Genomic DNA, 19,785 nt, shown 5'->3' on the forward strand with positions numbered 1-19,785 from the left:
TAAATAGCTATAAAAATATTTGAAAAAAAGAGAAGATATATTAATATGTGATATATCATTTCACAAACATACAACCTAAAATTCAAGTTCTACATGTTGCCAAAAAAAAGACAAATTAAACTAGTTAACGTATATTTACAATCAAATCTTTTTTTGCGGCATGTAAAAGTTGAATTTTAAGTTGTATGATTATAATTATTTAAGTGACATAAAAAACAATGAAAATATCTAGAGAGTTTAAAATCCACTCTAGAGTGCAAGTAGCAAAGGCGGGAGGACTATATATGGTCGCTTAACCCTCCCTTCAGTTCTATTAAAAAAAAACTCTCCTTCCTCACATAGAGAATCAAACGGTCCATGATGCTCTATGCCGATCGGACGGTATTCCCTACACGGGAACTGAAGCCATTCACGGTAGGATAGCGATTTTGGTCGAGGGGCGACAACATCCATATCGACGGAAAGGAAACGGCCGAACCACCCAAAAGGCCAACATGAATCACATGCCGCGACGCCTCGCTCCAAAAACCGCACAATCCCGTAAGGCGGCCGACCCCCGCGTCCTTGGTGCATCGAACCCGCTCCAAGTCCTGTACCTCGCCGTACGTCAGCTCCCCCCTTATTTTAGCCCCCGGCTCGATCGCAACTTCACATCGCGCATCCACTCCACACCACACGCTTCACTGGTTCCGAGCACTCGCCACCGATACACTCCAGTGGCAGCCGAGCTAGCCGAGAGCCAAGCAACTTGCCGTGGCCAATAAGCTCCCGTGAGCTGACGTCTCGTGCTCGACGGCTCGGCGCTATATATAAAAGCGTAGTAAGCTGGTAAAAAATTCACAAGGCCACGCGCATCTTGTCTCGGCCAAAAAAAAGAGAGCGCACACGCGGTTGATTTGTTTGACCGACGCGCGTAGGCGGAGGCGGCGAGCTAGCGGGGCCGGCGGGCATGTCGTGGTCCGAGACGGACGCCGCGCTGTTCGCGGCGGTGCTGGGGCACGACGCGGCGCATCACCTGGCCACCACGCCGCCGCACCTCGACGCGCCGGAGGGGTCGCCGTCGTCGGCCGAGCTGCAGGCGAGCCTGCACGACCTCGTCGAGCGGCAGGGAGGGGCCTGGACGTACGGCATCTTCTGGCAGGAGTCCCGCGGCGCCGGTGCCGCCAGCGGCCGCGCTGCCCGCGCCGTGCTCGGCTGGGGCGACGGCCACTGCCGCGACGGTGCCGGACACGGGGAGGTCGGCGCCGCGGAGAGGAGCGTGGCGCGGAAGCGCGTGCTGCTGCGGCTGCACGCGCTGTACGGAGGCGGGGATGAGGATGGCGCCGACTACGCGCTCCGGCTGGACCGGGTCACCGGCGCCGAGATGTACTTCCTGGCGTCCATGTACTTCTCCTTCCCGGAGGGCTCGGGCGGACCGGGCCGCGCTCTGGCCTCCGGCCGCCACGCCTGGGCGGACGTAGACCCCCACCCTTCCGGCTCCGGTAGCGCGCCAGGGTGGTACGTTCGCTCGTCTCTCGCCCAGTCCGCGGGGTTACGCACCGTCGTCTTCCTCCCGTGCAAGGGCGGCGTTCTCGAGCTCGGTTCCGTCGTAGCCATCCGCGAGACCCCCGAGGTCTTGCGCGCCATCCAATCTGCCATGCGCGCCGTGCCAGCTCCGCCGGAAGATTTCATGAGAATCTTCGGCAAGGATCTCTCACCCGGCCGACCGTCCCAGCCCATGGGATGCGACGCCCCATGGACGCCGCGGCTCGTTGTCCAAACCACGCCGGTGCGCCCAGCCAAGAAGGAGGTGGTCAAGGCGAAACCAGCCGAGCCCCCCAAGAGCTTGGACTTCTCCAAGGCGAACGTGCAGGAACAGGCCGGCGGCCAGGAGCGGCGGCCGCGGAAGCGTGGGCGCAAGCCGGCGAACGGGCGGGAGGAGCCGCTGAACCACGTGGAGGCGGAGCGGCAGCGGCGGGAGAAGCTGAACCAGAGGTTCTACGCGCTGCGCGCGGTGGTGCCCAAGATCTCCAAGATGGACAAGGCGTCCCTGCTCAGCGACGCCATCGCGTACATCCAGGAGCTGGAGGCCCGGCTCAGGGGCGACGCGCCCGTGCCCGCGCGGGCGGATGGGCCGGCCGTGGAGGTGAAGGCAATGCAGGACGAGGTGGTGCTGCGCGTGACCACGCCCCTGGACGAGCACCCCATCTCCAGGGTGTTCCACGCCATGAGGGAATCCCAGATCAGCGTCGTGGCGTCGGACGTGGCGGTGTCGGACGACGCCGTCACGCACACGCTCATGGTGCGGTCGGCCGGGCCGGAGCGGCTCACGGCGGAGACGGTGCTCGCGGCGATGTCGCGGGGGGTGAGCGTCACCACTCCCTCCCCGTGACAGTGCAGTGCAGTAAGTTAGTACTGTACTACCAGTACAGCAGTACTCGTGCGTACGGTATAGCTGCCAACTGTTATCAGTCTTTGAATCCTAGGTAGGTGCAACTCCTTGTGACTTCAAGCAATTAATGGAAGCAAAGATGATATTTATATATTTCTTTTCCTGATTTATATGTTAGATTTAGATCATTGTCTTAAAAAAATGTTAGATTAAGATGCATGTACACAAATTTAGCCTGAAGCATCGTATAGGGGTTTTCCATACTTTGATATGGCAATGACATGTCCTCGTTGTTGGATAAGCTTTTGTTTTCGCTCAAGGCGTGTTAAGGAAAAAAAAAAAAGAGAACTGCTTAGTCACTACAAATCAAAACTGCTTAGTATGTGCAGTCCATGATCAATCTTTTGGAAGCACTAGTACAGTTTTCACGCGCGGTTTACTTTGACCAACTGCCTACCGACCACGGACTACCTGTGCTCCCTCCCTCAGATTCCGCATCGTCAACGTCCCACGCCGGCGCACGTTCGTGTCATCTGGAAGTTTTCCTCGTCGTCGAAGCCGGTCTGCCTCTCGTGTGAAAACCGGCCGTTCCGCGTCTTCAAGTCAGTACTTTACATGTCGCGCCTCCTGCCCTCCTCATTGCGCGATCTCGCTCGCCGGCCGGCTCGATCCCACACCGCACGCTCTCACCCGGTCCCGTCGCGCAAAACGGAGGGAGTGCGACGGGCGTGGTGTCCCACGGGAATACCGAATGACGGGCACTGGGCAGTCGAGGTGAGCTCTGCTAGCTTAGACAGTTCTCAAAAAAAAAAAGGAAAAAGGAAAAATGGTGAGCTTAGACGTCGTATCGGGCGATCCGATGGGTCGACGTGACGCGCCAACAACCTTAACCAGCAACTCTCCGTCGCTCCCCCACCACCACATTGCCGTGTCGATCTGCAGTACAGCCGTACGTTGTGGGGTCGTTGCACTATCGGCCGACGCGTGTGTCTGAGCTCGCAAAATTCCGTCATCGGCAACGTGTGGAGAAGGTCGCGCCTTAAAGGCCATTCACGGTAGGTTTTGTGGCATTTAGCCTCCACACCAAAAAACGGATATTCCATACCATATCGTCAAAGCACGGAACTTGCTCAGGTCCGAGTAGCCAACTTTAGCTACGAGTTCCTTAGTCTCAGGCAGGACCCACATTCGTGCTAGAGGAGAGGGGAGAGGGGCGAGGCAGCCGACAGGCTGGACGAGGAGGAGGAGGTGAGAGCGGGACAGGAGAAGAGGAGGTTGGTGTCGCCGTCGTCATCGCCGCTCGCCGCCCGGCGCCGTTCGCCACTCGGCACCGTCGCTGCTTGGGCCGTCCCGCCGCCGAGCTCGTCGTCATCCTCCTATCCACACCACTGAGCTCGTCGACCTCCTCGTCTCCGCGTCGCCGAGCTCAGGGCCATCCTCCTCAGCTGCCTCGCCCCTCTCCCCTCTCCTCTAGCACGAGCGGCGGTCCCCAAGTCGGCCAGATCTGTCGTCGAGCTCCTGCGCGTCGTCTCCCGCCGCCCGGCGCCGTCCCAGCTCGAGCGGAGGAGCTCGGGTTGCCGCTCGACCGCCCCGCCGCCCGGCGCCGTCCCAGATCGACCGCCGCCGAGCTCCTCCGCCATCAAGCCCTCCGCCGCTGAGCTCCTGCACCGTTGTACCGATGCTCGTCGTTTTTTCCGGGGAGGAGGAGGAGGAGGGTGGTGCACGGGCGAGCGTCAAGCCTCACCGCCCCTCCGGTCGGCGCCGTTGCCGCTTGGCTGCTCGGCTGGCGATGCGCTCGGTGCTCACTGCGGTAGGGAAAGAAGACAGGAAAGAGAGAGGGTAGAGAAAAAAGTGGTAAAAGGATGGTAATGGTGGGACCCATAAGAAGCAACTTGCACTGTGACACATGTAGCTAACATTGTTCCTCATCTAGCTGGCGCGTGAGGCTGAGCAAATAATAGTGGCGCACTATGAATGCCCTAATTGCACGACGGTCGTCGACCGATCGGTCAGAGCAGTACATTTAGGCTATGTTCCTTAGCATGGGTTGGGAACCCTCCCTCTCGTGCACGCAAAACAACGCGATTGTTTAATGCACGATTAATTAAGTATTAGTAAAGAAAACTTGAAAAATGAGTTAATATGGTCTTTTAAAGTAACTTTCGTATAGAAAATTTTTGTAAAAAACACACTGTTAGAGTGATCGGTCTAGTAGTAAAGTACTCGTAGCACCCGCGCACACCGTCGGTGCAGTGGTTCGGTTGGATCTGTCGATGCAGTGCCAGCATTTGTAATCGTACCTTGTTTTCCCAGCTTGCTACCCACATGCATGTACTCCGTAATCACCAGGCCAGCAGCGGCCAACTGCCCTGCACTCGAGAAATGAGAATGAGATGAATTTCCAGCAGTTAGCAAACAAAAAAAAGAGAGAGATGAATTTCCAGCAGTTATCAAAAGAAAAAAAAAGATAGACATGAATTTCCAACCCCATCGTCACGTCACTTATATATACTTATATAGCGCCTGTTCGGCAGCCATGCTACAACTGCATGCTGCTGATTCTGTGAGTAAAGTTTTATCCGTGCTGGCTGCAGCCGCATCCCATATCCAACCGAACAGACTAATAGATACAGCAAACTAGTAATATATGACTTTACTCATCCTAAAATATAATAATTTGTTATATTAAACAAATATTTGCAAATTACAATACTCCCTCTGTCCCGTATACTTGGCATTTTACTTCATATCTATTGTCCTGTAATGCTTGATGTTTTAGTAAGAAGCAGAAACGTGGGGTCGGTGTAGCAGTGTACGATTCAAATTTTATCATGTATGGTAGTTCATCCATGATTCCTTCCATGGTAGAAATGACAGGTGTATTTTTGTTTTGAAATGATTGCTTATTCTGGTCATTCAAAGTAACTACTCTCTCCGTCGTAAAATATAAAAAATTTAGGATGGATGTGATATATCAAAGGACTATAAATCTGGATTATATGTTACATCCACCCTAAATCTTTTATATTTTGGGACGGATGAAGTAGTAATAAGTTAGCGTCATATGGTACACTAATTTGGCTAATTTAGCTCAACTATACTAGGACGTCTCCTATTTTAAGATGGAGATAATAGAACATACAACATCAGCCTGAAAATGAGATTACCAATTAGCGTTGCTATGTCCATACTAGATACAGTAAATAAATCCTTGATCACCATTGGTACATTAACAACTCCACACAAACACTTCACCCAAGACAGACGTTTCATTCGCACGTGCGATACTATGTATGTCACGCTTGATACTCCCATTGCATATGACACAATGACACAAGAAGGGGTACGTGGTTAGGCAGGCGGTCACTCATCAGTCATCACACATGCCTAACAGAGCCTGCGGCACACCCATCACGCGTACGTTTCTGTCGCGACGAACGCTAGCTAGAGGCCAGGCGACGTACCAATGGGCCACATCGCCTGCCTGTCCACAAATGTCATAAGCAGTTTTGACTAGTATTAGTTTATTTCATTACACAAAGAATAAAATGAATGAATTTAGTAGTACTACTAGTAGAAAAGTAATTCATCCGATAGACCGATACCTTTCATTCTTCTGTGCTTTGTTGTATCAACTTGTGTTGGTTGGAATATTTTACTCTTCCTATTCACTCGCACAGTCGCACGTGCAGGATGCATCCACCACGTCATGACATGTACGTATGGTGGTTACTACTAGTAGGGTGTTAGCTAGATCCTAGGGTAGTGTTATCACCACTGCCCACACGTGCATAACATGTAACCATGAAAAATAAGAAAGGTAGTACTGTAAAAGGCAAGAGACAGTTCATATATGGTATAGAACTTAACCAAGTGCAGCAGTCATTGAATCAAAGAAAGTACTCTCTCTGTCCCAAAATATAACAACTTTTGGTTGGATGGGACTTCTCATACAACCAAAAGTTGTTATATTTTGGGACATAGGGAATACTGTATACCTTCCGTCACATATGATAAAAGCTAATCTCGTATTAGATGTGATTTTGAATGTTCGCGAAGACGAAGAGATTAGAACTTAAACCAAGTACTTTTGGGACAGTGGGAGTACTATATGCCTTTCGTCACATATGATAAAAGTTAATCTCGTATTAGATGTGATTTTGAATGTTCATGAAGACGAAGAGATTAGAACTTAAACCAAGTGCAGCCACTCATCGAAGCCAAGAAGGTTATAGTACTGCGAAAACTATGGTTAATTATTAACCAGCTTATATATCTATATCTATCTATACCTAATTAAAAAATTTATAAGGTTTCCGTGATTTTTTTTTTGTCCGTCGTCCCGATTCCGATCCGGCCGTTCGCGAGATCGCATCCCGTGGCCGAACATACATGTCCGCCTCACTTCCGTCCCATACGGATGTACATAACAAACATGTTCCCCTTGAACTAGATGTCAAATCATACAGAAAAGAGAGAATAAATCACAAAATCACAACTTCACTTAATCACAAAATCACAAATCCAACAACAATGAATCAAAATCATGCAAGAAAATTAAATCACAAAAAACTAAATCACTGGCACCACTACTCATTGGAGCCGAGGATGCCGCTGCCCCCGAGGTCGTGGTGGATGGCGCGTGTGCTGCCGCCGTGCGCCATGAGGAGGGTGCCGCCGCCGAGGGGCTCCCATGAAGAAGGTGCCGCCATTGTGCCGGAGAAGAAGGTGATGCCGCCGAGGAGAGAACGCCGCCCGCTGGGGAAAGGGCATCGCCGGCCAGGAGGAGGGTGGTACGAGGCACCGCGGCTGAGGCGCCGCCCGCCTTGGGAGGGCGCCACAGCTAAAGCGTCGGTTTCCAAGGGCAGGACGCCACCCGCCGGGGAAAAGACCCTCCGGGCGGGTGAGGGCACCCTGGCTGAGGGGTAGGGGTGGCAGCGTCGCCGTGGGGGGAGGAGGAGGGAGAGCAGCGTCGCTGGTTTGGGGAGAGGGAAGGCGTCGCCGCTTGGGGAGAGAAAAGGTGAAGGAGAGAAGGAGATATGGCGGGCGGGCGGAGCAGATACAGCGAGAGGAAAGAGAGAGGGAGGATAAGGTCAGGCGGAAGAAATGAGGCGCGTGGGGCTGGAAGAAACGAGGGTGCGCATGCGACCGCCCTCCGCTGATGAGCGTTTTTTTTCTTTAAAATAAAACTTATGGTTTTTTGTTTGGTCCATCTTTTTTTATCGGTTTTCCCTTTTTTTTCTCACCGTTTATTTTCTGATCGGATTAATCATTTTTATCTTTTTTAATCGGTTTTTCCTTCTTTTTTTTTTGCTTTTTTTGGAATCGGATTTTTCTTGCGCACGCCAGCTTTTTGTTCGATTTTCTTTTTATCTATTCCAATCTGAACCTATACCCATGTCTTTCCCTGCGTTTCCTCCTTTAATTAATGGCAAAAATCGATTCCCAACTCCTTCTTCTTATTTTCCCTGTAATTTTCCCTTTCAATTCGTTTTTAGTTTGTCGAATTTAATCTACATTTAACAGTTATATTCATAAAACGTAATTAATCATGGAAAATTTAATAAAAATTAATTTTATTACTTGGGAAAATTTATTACCCACATTTACCTTGATTTTCATGATCCTTTCTTTTCGTAATATCGTATGTAACTGCGATTTTATATGTAGTGGGGATGAAATAAATATAAATATATGTAGTTTATTTATAGTAAGGATGCTGAAATTTGTATTTTAATTAATTACGTAATGTAAATATTTCTCCTTTTTTTTCTTAAATTCTCATGTTTTATTCCCGTTGCAACGAACGGTCATTTCTTTTAGTGTCCATAAATAGCTATAAGAGGCATCGATCATCGCAGCAAGCCGACTGGGTGTGGCGCCTACGTGATCGTTGGTTTGTTTCGCTTGTTTGGGCATACAGCTATGAGAACTTTGTTGGGGGCCCATACTACTTATCATCATGTGTCTAATTAAAGTTGTACCAGTTATAGCAATTTCCCGGTGTCATTTTCCACAAATGTTTTTCATTTTTTGTGGTCCGGGCCTTGGACGTACACTCCAGAATAATTGTAGCATGACATGACGTGTGGCGGTTTCAATATTGGTCTAGCAACGTGCAACTTGTAGCATTACAAGAGGATGGTGTATTGGTAAGAATTGAAAAGATGGTTGACAAGTTGCAAAGGTTCGGTTCCTCGTCTCATGTCTCGTCTGCACTCTCTCCGTCCAATAAAAAACGAATCTAAAACTGGATGTGACATATTTTAGTACGATGAATTTGACATATATATATCCAGATTCATAGTACTAAAATATGTCACATCCAGTACTAGACTGGTTTTTTATGGGACGGAGGGAGTACTCTTTTGTCCCAAAAAGATATAAATCTTAGGCATGAATCTATACACATATGTGTTTAGATTTATCCCTAGGATTTGAGTACGTGTCTATGTTCATCCTTAGGATTTAAGTTTTTTTTTTACCAGAGGGAGTACTAGGGATATGTGTTTATAACTGTGCAACACTTTCTTGGCGAGAACATATTGTAACAATTGGTCTTAGAATTAATAGCTACAAAATTCAGATAAATGAACTGGTAGGCAAAAACTAGAAATGTAACTTTGTTTTCCCCATATTGCTACTCCAAATCTATATGCATATCGCTACTCCAAATCTACATGATCATATATAGAGTATGTTTGGAAGAGCTTCTAGCAGCTGCAATTTCTCACAGAATTTTCAGCTCCTCTAAATAGTCCAGATTGTCACCCAGATTTTAAGAATATGCAGTTGTAAAAGACAGAAAATGAACTAGAAGCCAGAAGCTAGATAACTCAGCTTCTCAAGATAACTCAGCTTCTCAATATTCTCAGTAATTAACTATCAACTAGCAGATTCTCAAATTATTAAGCTCCTCCAAATAGACCATAATGAGCTATCGAGTTGGATGATACTACCAAGACACTATAAAATCAACCGTTTCTTCCTTCACTACTCTAGGACAGTCTTTATCAATACCATAAGCTCACATCATAGTTCCCTATAATTCGTACGCAAATAATTGATGTTAGTTGGTTGTTTCCTTTGAGCATATCTTTCCTGGTCAGGGAGGTGACGCTCAAATCAGAAACAAAGTCTAGTGCTGGAAACTATGGAGTACCAACTAAAGTTTATAGTACAACCTTTATCCTGGCATCAGGATGGCAGAAGGTGTGAAACCCGTGAGATTAATTAAAAATCAGTTTCGAGAAACAATGATAAAGGGCTCAGATCACCTGCCCAAAACATATCAGTATTGCAACTTCCAGACAAAAAGACGCAATTGTCAAGTGTAAGGGCATGAACGAAAAACACTAACATCTAGCGGCGGAGAACTAATTCTTCATAAAGATGAGTTAGTCCGATGACAGTGCCTCATGATCCAAACAAAAGAGGCTTGTTGCTGGAACCCATGTCTGATTTTTCTAAAGTAGCCAGATGCATGTCAGTGTACATCACTAACTCCAATATTAAGACGAGCATATGAAGAAATTACTTCTCCAAGTCTCCAACCGTCTACCCTACACAGCATCATGCAGCTTGACTAAGGGATAAGTTTTACAAAAGTTTATAGGAACCCTAGTACCTCCAGACCCTCCATAGCGGACTTACAGCCTGTACTGGCCCTAAGTAAAGGGCCAGAACAAAGGCCTTCTTGATTTGATACAGGCAAAAGGGGCTTCTGAAACATGCTTTCAGTCCGATGATTCTCCAAGCTTTTTAATGGCATCCTCTATTGCTGGCACAGAATCACGAAATGCTTCCCACTGCTCAACTGTCAAACTTATCCCTGCAATTCAGCAGCGTGGCAAAATAAGAAATGAAGCACATGAAATCAAACATATCAACACACACGCAAAGGTACAGTTACGTCATGAAAGTAAAACAAAACTGCATTGCATTAGCACCACTACACAAAGAATGCCTGTGAAGAGGATGCAATAGGCACAAAGCAAACTGAAAATGAACTTTTTCATCTTTGGTGGTAAAATAAAAAACATGGTACAAAGGCTCATCCTTTAGGAAGGAAGGTGTCCCAAGTGAAACAATTGTCAGATGTTAGACTTCAATATAAGGATTTGTGATAAAAGTACAATCTGAGGGGTGATGTCGTATTCCAAACATTATAAATCAACACACTATTAGGATCCTGTGTACAGGCTATGGAGTAACTGTGACTCTTTTCTTTTATCTTTCGCTTATGCCTAAGATTGTAGTATAGCTTCATAAGGTTGGGAGATACTTTTGAGGATCAGCTAGACATCTAAGCTTAAATGTTCCTCCCATAAAACTAAATTTGGACAACAATATAAATAGAGCTGGGTAGCTGTTGCATAAGATTTAATCACATTGCACCTATTCAAATATCCTATAAACTAGTTAGAACCTGACATCATATTTAACTTTTTCAGCAACTACGTTCAGCTGGACTAAACAAATAATAAGAAAACAAACTGCACAACAACTTCCAAACCACACTAAAGACTTAGATGGTGCAAACCCAAGGTAAAATAGATATCCTAGTACTACCAATATGAATCATCTAAGAGTAAAGACAAGAAGTCAAATTGGTAACAACAACTTGTAAGCCATAACAGGGACTGTACGATAAATATTTGCAGAATTGGCAAATGGAGAATCCTAACCATAATCAAGCAGTTACAAATTGGCAATAGCACAGATCTACAAAAATAGTGTCGCTGACACAATCAAAGCATGATGGCAAATGACAACAGACAAGTGACAGGTCGGCCTCACTCAAGATTGATATTAGCAAGTACAATAGAAAAAACTAGGGAAATTTGCACGAAGTTAATATTTTTAGGACTGATAAGCTGGAAGAATATTTTCATACCCAATTCACAATTCCCTATATTCTTATCATCACCCCTTTGTCTTTAAGCAACTCACCCTTGATCCTTATAACAACACTGGAATATAAACAATAGCTCATACATGTGCAAAACAAAACCTAGGTATGCTCCGTGACATTTGAGAGTGTGATCAAATAGACCAAGAAAGAAGAGGATAGATAAGCACAGAAAACACATCAAAATATTAAACAGATCGAGCTATCAGAGAATTTACAGTTATGATGCAATTCGATTATACAGATGTCAGAATTGGTAGAGTGTAATATTTCCTCTGAGGTCTAAACAAAATCTAACCCAACTGACTTGCAGCAGTCCCACCCATAATAAAACTGGTAAAGTTCGAGATATATGTGTAATATTAAGGTGCATTTTAACCGAGCAGTTCTAAGACAAGTCCTCTATTATAATAGCAGAAATCCAATGTTTCAGCTAACAAATCAGGAATATGTGCATCACCTTTGGCGGGCAGCTCCTTGCCGTCCTTGAAGTAGTACTCTCGGATGGACAGAAGCGTCTTGCCCTTGAACTCCTGAAGAGTCACCCTCCTCCTGGCCGAAAGCTGCAAAAGCAAACCTCATCACACCGATTCCCACCGCGAAATCTAGCGAAACAAAGGAGTATCAGCGATTTCACGCGAGGGGAAGAACTCACGCGGCAGAGGATGAGGTCTCCCTCGTCATCGTACTCCCTCTTCGTTCCACCTCCCCGCTCCTCCTCCTCCTCCTCCTCCTCTTCCTCTTCCTCCTCGGCCTGTTCGTCCTTCCCCTCCTCGCCGGCGCCGCCGGCCTGCTCCTGCTGCTGCTCCTGCTCATCCTCCTGGGAGAGGGATTCGAGGTACCCCTCGACGACGCGGCGGACGAAGCGCTTGCGGTCGGGGATGGAGAGGTCGATGCCGAGGCGGTCGGCGGCGGCGGTGCGGACCTTGAACTCCGTGAGGGACTCCATGTCGGAGCCCCGGAGGATCTCCAGAACCGTGGACTCCACCTTCTTCTGCGTCTCCTCGTCCATGCCGGCCGCCGGTGGGGCGCTGGCGGAAGGCGGCGATGCTTCGGCTTCCCTCGCCGGCTTTCTCCCCACTCTGTCGAACTCCTAACCGCTGTACAGCGCCGCCTGCGTCGATGGGGGTAGGGGAAGAGGACGAGACTCCTGGGCTATCCGGCCCGACATATTCGGCGCTAAGGAATAAGTTCACCGGAGGTCCCTCAACTTAACAGCGAGATTTTTTAAGGTTGCTTAACCACAAAACCAGAAATCTCCACCCCTAAACTATACAAAAACGGTTTCGCTGACGTGACATCTGGTTAGCACAAATAATAAAAATAAATATGTGGGGCCCACATATAAGTGACCCACATTTTTCTGTTGTTCTTTTTTCTTCTCCGGGCGTGGGCGGAGGCAGGCGGAGCGGCTGCGAGGGCAAGCGGCGGGCGAGCGCGGCTTGCGGCGGGAAGCGCGGCTGCTAGGGCGGGCGTCGGCGAGTGCGGCTGCAGCGGCAAGCGGAGGCGGTCGGCGTGACGAGGCGGCGGGAGAGGAGGAGAGGAGGCGCGCCGACGCGAGAGGTGGGGGCGTCGGCGGGAGAGGCGGCCGACCGCATTGGCGGGAGAAAGGGGAGAGGTCGTCACCCGCGTCGACGGGAGAAGGGGAGACGAGCCCGGCTGTGCTGGCCGCGCTAGACCTTGACCTCCTCAGCGGCGGCTCGTCGGGGAGACGAGCTGATCCGCCTCGCGCAGGCAGGCGAACACATCTGGTCCAAGAGCCCCAGCGGTGGCGTGTCCGGCGGCGACGCCCGCGAGACCCTCAACCTACGACAGCATCTTCTCCAAGCTGTTCGACGCCACAAGCATTTTCCATCTTGCCCATGAATGAATTCGTTCATATACACGTATGCCTCCTTGCTGATTGATTGGTTCATTGCCATTGCAGAAAAAGTGGATGGAGTTCTTCCCAGCATCGTCTCCAAAGCTCATAGCATTGAGCAGGGGCTATGGGCCATCGCCGATGTCTCCGTCAACCTGTAGCGCGCCCGCGGGAGAGGGGGGGGGGGGAGCCGGCCGACCGCACCGGCGGGAGAAGTGGGAGAGGAGGCCGGCGGGAGATGGGGAGAGGAGGAGGGCGAGTCGTCGTCATCGCCGCCCAGTCCGCGCCCGCCTGCCTCCGGCAGGAGGTGGAGATGTGCGGGGAGTAGGGGGCAAAGCCGGAGGAGGGCGGCCGCCCACACCCAACAGTCGTCGCGCCCCTGGTGATGCGGCGCGCACGGAGCGACCTGGAGCTCGCCCGCCGCCCGCCCATCGCCGCTCTCGCCCGCCGCGCTCCGCCCGCAGCCCGGCGCCGTCAACACCACGTCGCTCTCCCGCGTCCACTCGCCCACGCTCTACTTCGATGCCCGCCTCCGCTTCGCCTGCAGCCCGGCGCCGCTCCGCCCCCGCGCTCGCCCGTCGTCGGCGTTGACCTGATTCTTCTGGATACTGTCCGGCCAGCCCGACGCGGAGAAAAGAGGAGAAAGGAGAAGAAAATAGAGAAAAAAAAAAGTGCAGCTGACATGTGGGCCCCACATATTTTCTTTTAATTTTTTTTGCTGACTAGGATGCCACGTCAACAAAATTGGGCAAAAATACTGCCGAGTGCCGAGGGACCTCCGGTGAACGGTGTGTGAGAGTTTAGGGGTAAATGATATTAAAAAATCTCGCTGTTAAATTGAGGGACATCCGGTGAACTTATTCCTCTGCGCTAAGGGTGTGATGAGGCCTACTGGGCCAATAGGAATTGGGCCGTCATATGCTTGTGCTGGGCCTCTTTGTTTCATACTCCAGTTAGAATAAGTTCACTTGCAGTTCCCTTATATTTATGTCTAGTTTAATTTTGTATCCTTAAACCGCAATATAGAAATATTCGCCTCTCATCTTGGAAAAACCATCTAAATTAGGTCCTTTGGTAATATGGGCGGCTGTTTTAGCGGATGTGGCATCATTTTCAGCATAATAATAATAATAATAATAATAATAATAATAATAATAATAATAATAATAATAATAATAATAATAATAATAATAATAATAATAATAATAATAATAATAATAATAATAATAATAATGTGACGCTGCCATACACCGCCTCCCTTCGCTTTTGTCAGGCAGGAGAGAGATGAGAAGAGAGGGGAGACACGGAGAGAGATGAGGAAGAAGACTGAGAGGAGGGGGAGAGAGAGTAGGGAGATAAAAGAGTGGAGGGGAGTGAGTATGACTGTATGACATGTGGGGTTTATTTTTGTTCTTGTCACGTAAACGTCTAGTCAGCACGAGTGGCCCCGGATAAACTTACCATATTAGCAAAACCATCCATCTACACTTTTAAAGGAACTAATTTAACCTAATTTTGCATGTTAAGGGGTCAAGACTCAAGTCTGCTGGTGTTACGGTTTAGGATGGATTTAAACTCGTCGTCAAAGATGAGGGACTCACAGTGAACTTATTCGTTGTAGACAGGGCTTCAGAACAGTGACTTGGGCCGGTCTGCTTGTTCATGGGCTATATGACATGGAAGGACGAAAAGAAAATCCCGTAAAGGCCGTCGATCCGCACGGACAAGTCACAACCCTAGGCCCAAGTCCCCCCTCAGTCCTCACTCCTCACTCCTCACTGTCCCGCCTCCACCGTCCCCTCCCCTACCGGTCGCCGCTGCCTCCCTAGCCCGCCGCCGGCAAAGCTAATCCTATACTCGTATCCACGTTGCTTCTTCGAGAGAGAGGATCGAAAAACTCGTAAGCATGGTGCAGCTCGAGGAGCTAATCTCCTGCCTCCCGCCGCCGCCGGCGACCACCATCACCCACCGCAAGATGCTCGCCCGCAGGAAAACCATGGAGATGGCCGTCGTCTCCGACCCCGCCCCCGCCGCCGTCACCAACCTCAATTATGCCGGTGCCACACGCTCGTCTCCAGTCGCTGCAAATATCCGTGGTACCCCGGTGATGAGGGACGTTCTCAGTCATCTCCCGGTAAAGATGGTGCGGGAGTTAGGTCCCTTATTCGCCAGCGAATTTTGGCTATCCACCGTTATGGAAATTGACGACGAACAGCTGCTCCCCCAGAATGGCGAGCAAGTGGATCTCATTGAGAGGGTTGGGTCAGTCCTTTCCACACAAGATGGGCCTTTCCCTACGGTGAGGCTCACCAACTTGTGCTTTCAGCCATTTGGGGTGCAGGAATTACATTGCATAGGTAATTATTCTTGAAGCTTTGGTCGTTTTGCATCAATTTGCTTGTTAAAGATGAGTCGCTGCTTAAAGTATCATGCACTTATATTCTTCTAATTTTCTCTTCTGTACAGACGATGATGAGTCTGCATTTATTATTCTGATGTCTTGGTTTAATCTCTTTAACTCGAAGAAGGTGACCAAGTTCATCTTTCTCAATAGAGCTCAGCCAACGGCTAAACTTTTATTTGTGCCAGAAAACATTCTTAAGTGGTGGAGGCTCGAGACCCTGTATTTATGTCAAATCAGGTTCAAGGACCCCTCTGGAACCATTGATTTCCATTTGCCGAATCTCGCGGAATTGGGGATTGTCAATTGTGAGTTCCACCATGATACACTGATGAAGATGGTTGCACAGTGCCCAAAGCTCGAAAGGTTATCTCTGGCTTTTCTCGAGTTTTCTACCAAGATTCACTTTGAGTCTAATAGCCTCAAGAGGATGGTGCTCTGGAATTATTCTGCAAGAGACAGTGTTAGAATTGTGGCCCCAAAACTATGCAGACTCATATTGCATAATGTTGGCACTTCTGAGCCTCAGCCCCATGATGAGCACCCTGATCCTGGCGACCATCGAACCATGGTGTTATCTATGAACTCAGAAATCGATATGGATCTTGAAGTTTTAGGTTACATTGACCTGAACTCCCATGTGCCACTATTGAGTGAAGGGCAATCTTGCAAGTCTGTTAGGACTTTGGGAGTTCAACTTGGGTTTGGGCATGATAATGAGTTTCACACCATGCGGCGTCTATTGAAATACTTTCCATCTGTGGAGAACCTATACATACAGGTATAACATATTTTTTTACTTGCTTGGTACCATCATGCCTGAGTTAAATGACACGTGCCTCTTGATTTGCAGAGTACTAAACTGGACAATGTCACTATAGATCTAACAGAAGATCGCATTATTGACTTGTTTGAGCCAATAGAAGATCGTAAGATCATGATGGTTGTATATGAGGCTTTTAAAGGTTCTGACCATGAGTTATGCTTAGCATCCGTGTTATTGCAGAGGCTCCCTTCCCTGCAAAAAATGACGATATTCTATGACCGTGAGATCAGTGATTTAGTAATCAACAAGTCACACTCTTCCTTACAAGCAGCCATGCTCGGTGCCACAGTTGAGTTGAACTTTTGTGCATGCCCTGAGTCTTCATGGACTCTACAAGAAGCCCTAAACGCCGATCACTTAGCATCTAAACCATGAGGTAACTTATATTTCAGTGTTGGCTGGACCATGATGTGGTGCTTGTTTTGCTTTTTTCAATGTTGAATGTTCAATAAGGCATGGCTTGTTATACTTTTCAGTTGCCTAGCAATTATTTTTTTAGGTCAAGCTTAGGATTTCTGCACGAATTCTAGATTTGCACATTCGATTTACTCAGCTCAAGTGGATGTGCTCAGCATGAATATCATCATTCTAATTTATGTAACCCTAACCAATGACTTTTATGCAGAATTTCTCTTCTCATTTTTGCGATACTTGCTAACTGCTTTGTTGATTGAAGCCAACGTCCATATTGTCATTTGCTGTATGACTATTATTTATTCCATGATTTTGTTTAGTGAAAATAGCTAATAGTTATGTTTAGCTTTCCTTTTATCACTGCTCGATTAGGATTTGGGACTCATTAGAAGCATAGTTACAAAAACCAGATCAAAGCACCTAGACCGGGCCAGGGGAAAGGGAGATAGCAGGTGGACTCTTAAGCAATTGCAGTGAGATGAAATCTTGATTAAACATGAGCCATCGAACCAATTCTGACTAGGAAGGGAGGGACGGATGGCCAGACTCATTAGAAGCATAGTTAGAACCAGACCCAAACACCTAGACCGGGCCAGGGGAGAGGGTGATAGAGGTGGACTCTTAAATAATTGCAGTCAGATAAAATCTTGATTAAACACCAGTCATTGAATCTATTCTGACTACGCATTTACCTAATTTTGGCTTTGGGGGCAGGAGATGAAATTGGGGCAAGGGTGTGTATGATTGTGTGGTTTGGGTAGTTGTTCAGCCTTCACAGACAATGTTAGATTAGTTGATCAATTGTTGTATGCCATGTAATTTGAATATTTGATTGGTGCGGATTGCTATTTGTGTGTGATCGATCAGTGTTACGTACTTTGTGGACATGAATCACAAGTTATTTGCGGCTTCTGAAATATTTTGCCACATATTTGCGGCTTCTGAAATATTTTGCCACATACTTTTTACATGGACTGTCAAACAGCTGTACTGTCTCGAAATATAAAACCTATTTTGTGCTTTGCAGGATATGTCAAAAGCTGTCTACATTTGGAGCTTGAAAGTGCAATTGGATAAGCATTTTGGACACTGGGAAGAGGATGCTGGACTTGTTGACGAACTTCAGAAAAGGAACAACACAATATGTTATTTGTGCCAAGCTAACTGATCTGTTGTTTCAATATCTAAAAAAACTGATCTGTTGTTTTAATGCCTACTAAGACCATATTATTGTTTTTTTTACAGTTAGTCCCATCACCTGTCATGATGACTTGACAGTTACTTTTTGAACAAAATTTAGACCGCTCCTGTACTTTTCTCATTTTCTAGTTGGGAGATAATGTGCCATGATCCATACTTGTGGTTTGGTTTGTCAAGAATTCTCTTGTCAAATGCCTAGGAGGTACAAAGCAAATCTACATTGCCGCTCATGTTTATCTACCTTATCCTACCATTTTTCACGTAACTTTTCATAGCAATGCACGGAGTTTCCATAAAGGGTCACTGTCCTCTTCTAGTATTTTCGATTTTACTTTTGGGTAGGATTTTGTTTGGTTTCCCCTCTTGCCTTGGATGAATTTAGATTTTTTGAAGTTGGAAAGGTCTATTTGACTAGAATTTGAAGTATGGGAAAGAAGCATAGCTGCATAGGAACTGTTTAGAAAGCTTTTGACACTCATAATCTCTAGCCCTCTTTGATAAGGTAGATTCTCACTCTGTCAGCCGCATTGCTATATGATGCAGACAGTGAGATTAGCACTAGCTAATTGAAACCTAGATTTTTAGATACTCATCAGCTGTTTCCAGATGTTTGGATTGTCACCAACTGGCTCTATTCATCAGCTGCTTCTTAGAACGGAGCCATGGAGAAACTTCTTATCTTCAGCTTTCCCTAAACGAGGTCATAGTCTCAGAGAAATACCATGAAGGCAATAGGGTTATCCGGCGTAATTGATGATCTCGGTCGTTGAAATTTGTACTTTGTTTCGACTTTTTTTAAGTCAAACTACTTCAAAGTTTAATCAAATTTATTATAGAAAAATATAAAAACAGTTATAGCACCAAATTAGTTTCATTACATTTAATATTGAACATATTTTTTTCTAAAAATATTGCTATATTTTTTTTATAAATTTGATCAAATCTAAAAAAAAGTTTGACTTAAGAAAAGTCAAAACTACTTTATCCGTTTCACAATATAAATCATTCTAGTATTTTCTAGATTCATATTGATGTTAATAAATCTAGATAGATATATATATATGTCTAGATTAAATGATTTACATTGTGAAACGGAGGGAGTAATTATAATATGAAATTGAGATAGTACTACTAATAATTAATTTCTACAAGTTCTTCGATCGAGAACAGCCCTAGAACCCTTGGGGCACAAAAAGAATGTTTGGCTACAGCCTACAGATATAGCCCATTAGTATTTCATACATCAATGTTCATCAGTTGACGTATTGGGCGATCTGTTGGAATCTCCGACTTAGATTTAACTTTTTAGTTGCACGTAGAATAAAGTAAAATACTAGCACATTAATAATTAGGGATTCGCTATACAGAGAGTCCCAATAATTAAGTGTTAATTATTATAAAATTTTAAAATAGATCTAAAATATATAGTAAAATTAAAGAAAACATCATTTAATAATTTAAATAATATGCGAATGAAAAACGAAGTTGTAACGGCGAGTTAAGAAAAGTGCACAAGTCCTCAGATTCCGAGTTTCCGACCACAGCCCGAGATGTGGGGATTCGGGCCCGTGAGTGATTTGTCCGCGCATTCAGCCCACGAAAGCGGTGAGTTTGCTCTAGACAGCTGGCTTTGTTCAGTCACTCGCTGTGCACGAGCAATATCAAGCACCATCTCCAGTTCCAAGTTCCAATTTTACAACTCTCCTTTACCCCATATTGACACAATCCCCAAGCCCAAATCCCCAATCCCACGACACTCTCCCCTCCTTCGCGGCTGCCTAGGTTTCATTCTCTCGGATCA

General features: G+C 46.8%; 3 protein-coding genes and 1 long non-coding RNA gene across 5 annotated transcripts; 3 read left to right on the plus strand and 1 right to left on the minus strand.

Moving 5' to 3' along the window:
• Positions 1 to 221: 221 nt before the first annotated feature.
• LOC4327669 (transcription factor MTB2) lies at positions 222 to 2,672 on the plus strand. The gene has a single exon (XM_015773217.3). It carries the CDS (start codon positions 950 to 952, stop codon positions 2,369 to 2,371), a length of 1,422 nt encoding a protein of 473 aa, XP_015628703.1. The 5' UTR covers positions 222 to 949; the 3' UTR covers positions 2,372 to 2,672.
• Positions 2,673 to 9,734: 7,062 nt separating this feature from the next.
• On the minus strand, positions 9,735 to 12,388 carry LOC4327671 (RNA polymerase II transcriptional coactivator KELP). Its single transcript, XM_015766936.3, has 3 exons — positions 11,938 to 12,388; positions 11,743 to 11,845; positions 9,735 to 10,202 (listed from the first exon to the last, which is right to left on the minus strand). Exons 1-3 carry the CDS (start codon positions 12,292 to 12,294, stop codon positions 10,108 to 10,110), a joined length of 555 nt encoding a protein of 184 aa, XP_015622422.1. The 5' UTR covers positions 12,295 to 12,388; the 3' UTR covers positions 9,735 to 10,107.
• Positions 12,389 to 12,894: 506 nt separating this feature from the next.
• Positions 12,895 to 14,003, plus strand: LOC136357535 (uncharacterized). The gene is made up of 2 exons (XR_010742869.1): positions 12,895 to 13,112; positions 13,210 to 14,003. It is a non-coding gene; the product is annotated as an uncharacterized lncRNA (long non-coding RNA).
• Positions 14,004 to 14,899: 896 nt separating this feature from the next.
• LOC4327672 (uncharacterized) lies at positions 14,900 to 18,176 on the plus strand. 2 transcript variants are annotated; one of them, XM_015773457.3, is made up of 4 exons: positions 14,900 to 15,500; positions 15,610 to 16,325; positions 16,398 to 16,746; positions 17,812 to 18,176. In XM_015773457.3, exons 1-3 carry the CDS (start codon positions 15,050 to 15,052, stop codon positions 16,743 to 16,745), a joined length of 1,515 nt encoding a protein of 504 aa, XP_015628943.1. In that variant the 5' UTR covers positions 14,900 to 15,049; the 3' UTR covers position 16,746; positions 17,812 to 18,176. The 2 variants fall into 2 exon arrangements, with proteins under 2 accessions (XP_015628943.1, XP_015628951.1); XM_015773465.3 differs by having other exon boundaries at positions 15,733 to 16,325.
• Positions 18,177 to 19,785: the final 1,609 nt, after the last annotated feature.

Source organism: Oryza sativa, chromosome 1, assembly GCF_034140825.1.
Source record: "Oryza sativa Japonica Group chromosome 1, ASM3414082v1".
Taxonomy (NCBI): Eukaryota; Viridiplantae; Streptophyta; class Magnoliopsida; order Poales; family Poaceae; genus Oryza; species Oryza sativa.

What these genes read in the sequence shown, in the direction of transcription:
- LOC4327669 (XM_015773217.3), top strand. Translation starts at nt 950, where the DNA reads ATGTCGTGGTCCGAGACGGACGCCGCGCTGTTCGCGGCGGTGCTGGGG.
- LOC4327671 (XM_015766936.3), bottom strand. Translation starts at nt 12,294, where the DNA reads ATGGACGAGGAGACGCAGAAGAAGGTGGAGTCCACGGTTCTGGAGATC. An exon ending in GAGACCTCATCCTCTGCCGC is followed by an intron (nt 11,846 to 11,937) that starts GTGAGTTCTTCC and finishes TTGCTTTTGCAG; the next exon opens with CTTTCGGCCAGGAGGAGGGT. An exon ending in CAAGGAGCTGCCCGCCAAAG is followed by an intron (nt 10,203 to 11,742) that starts GTGATGCACATA and finishes GCTGAATTGCAG; the next exon opens with GGATAAGTTTGACAGTTGAG.
- LOC4327672 (XM_015773457.3), top strand. Translation starts at nt 15,050, where the DNA reads ATGGTGCAGCTCGAGGAGCTAATCTCCTGCCTCCCGCCGCCGCCGGCG. An exon ending in GCAGGAATTACATTGCATAG is followed by an intron (nt 15,501 to 15,609) that starts GTAATTATTCTT and finishes TCTTCTGTACAG; the next exon opens with ACGATGATGAGTCTGCATTT. An exon ending in TGGAGAACCTATACATACAG is followed by an intron (nt 16,326 to 16,397) that starts GTATAACATATT and finishes CTTGATTTGCAG; the next exon opens with AGTACTAAACTGGACAATGT.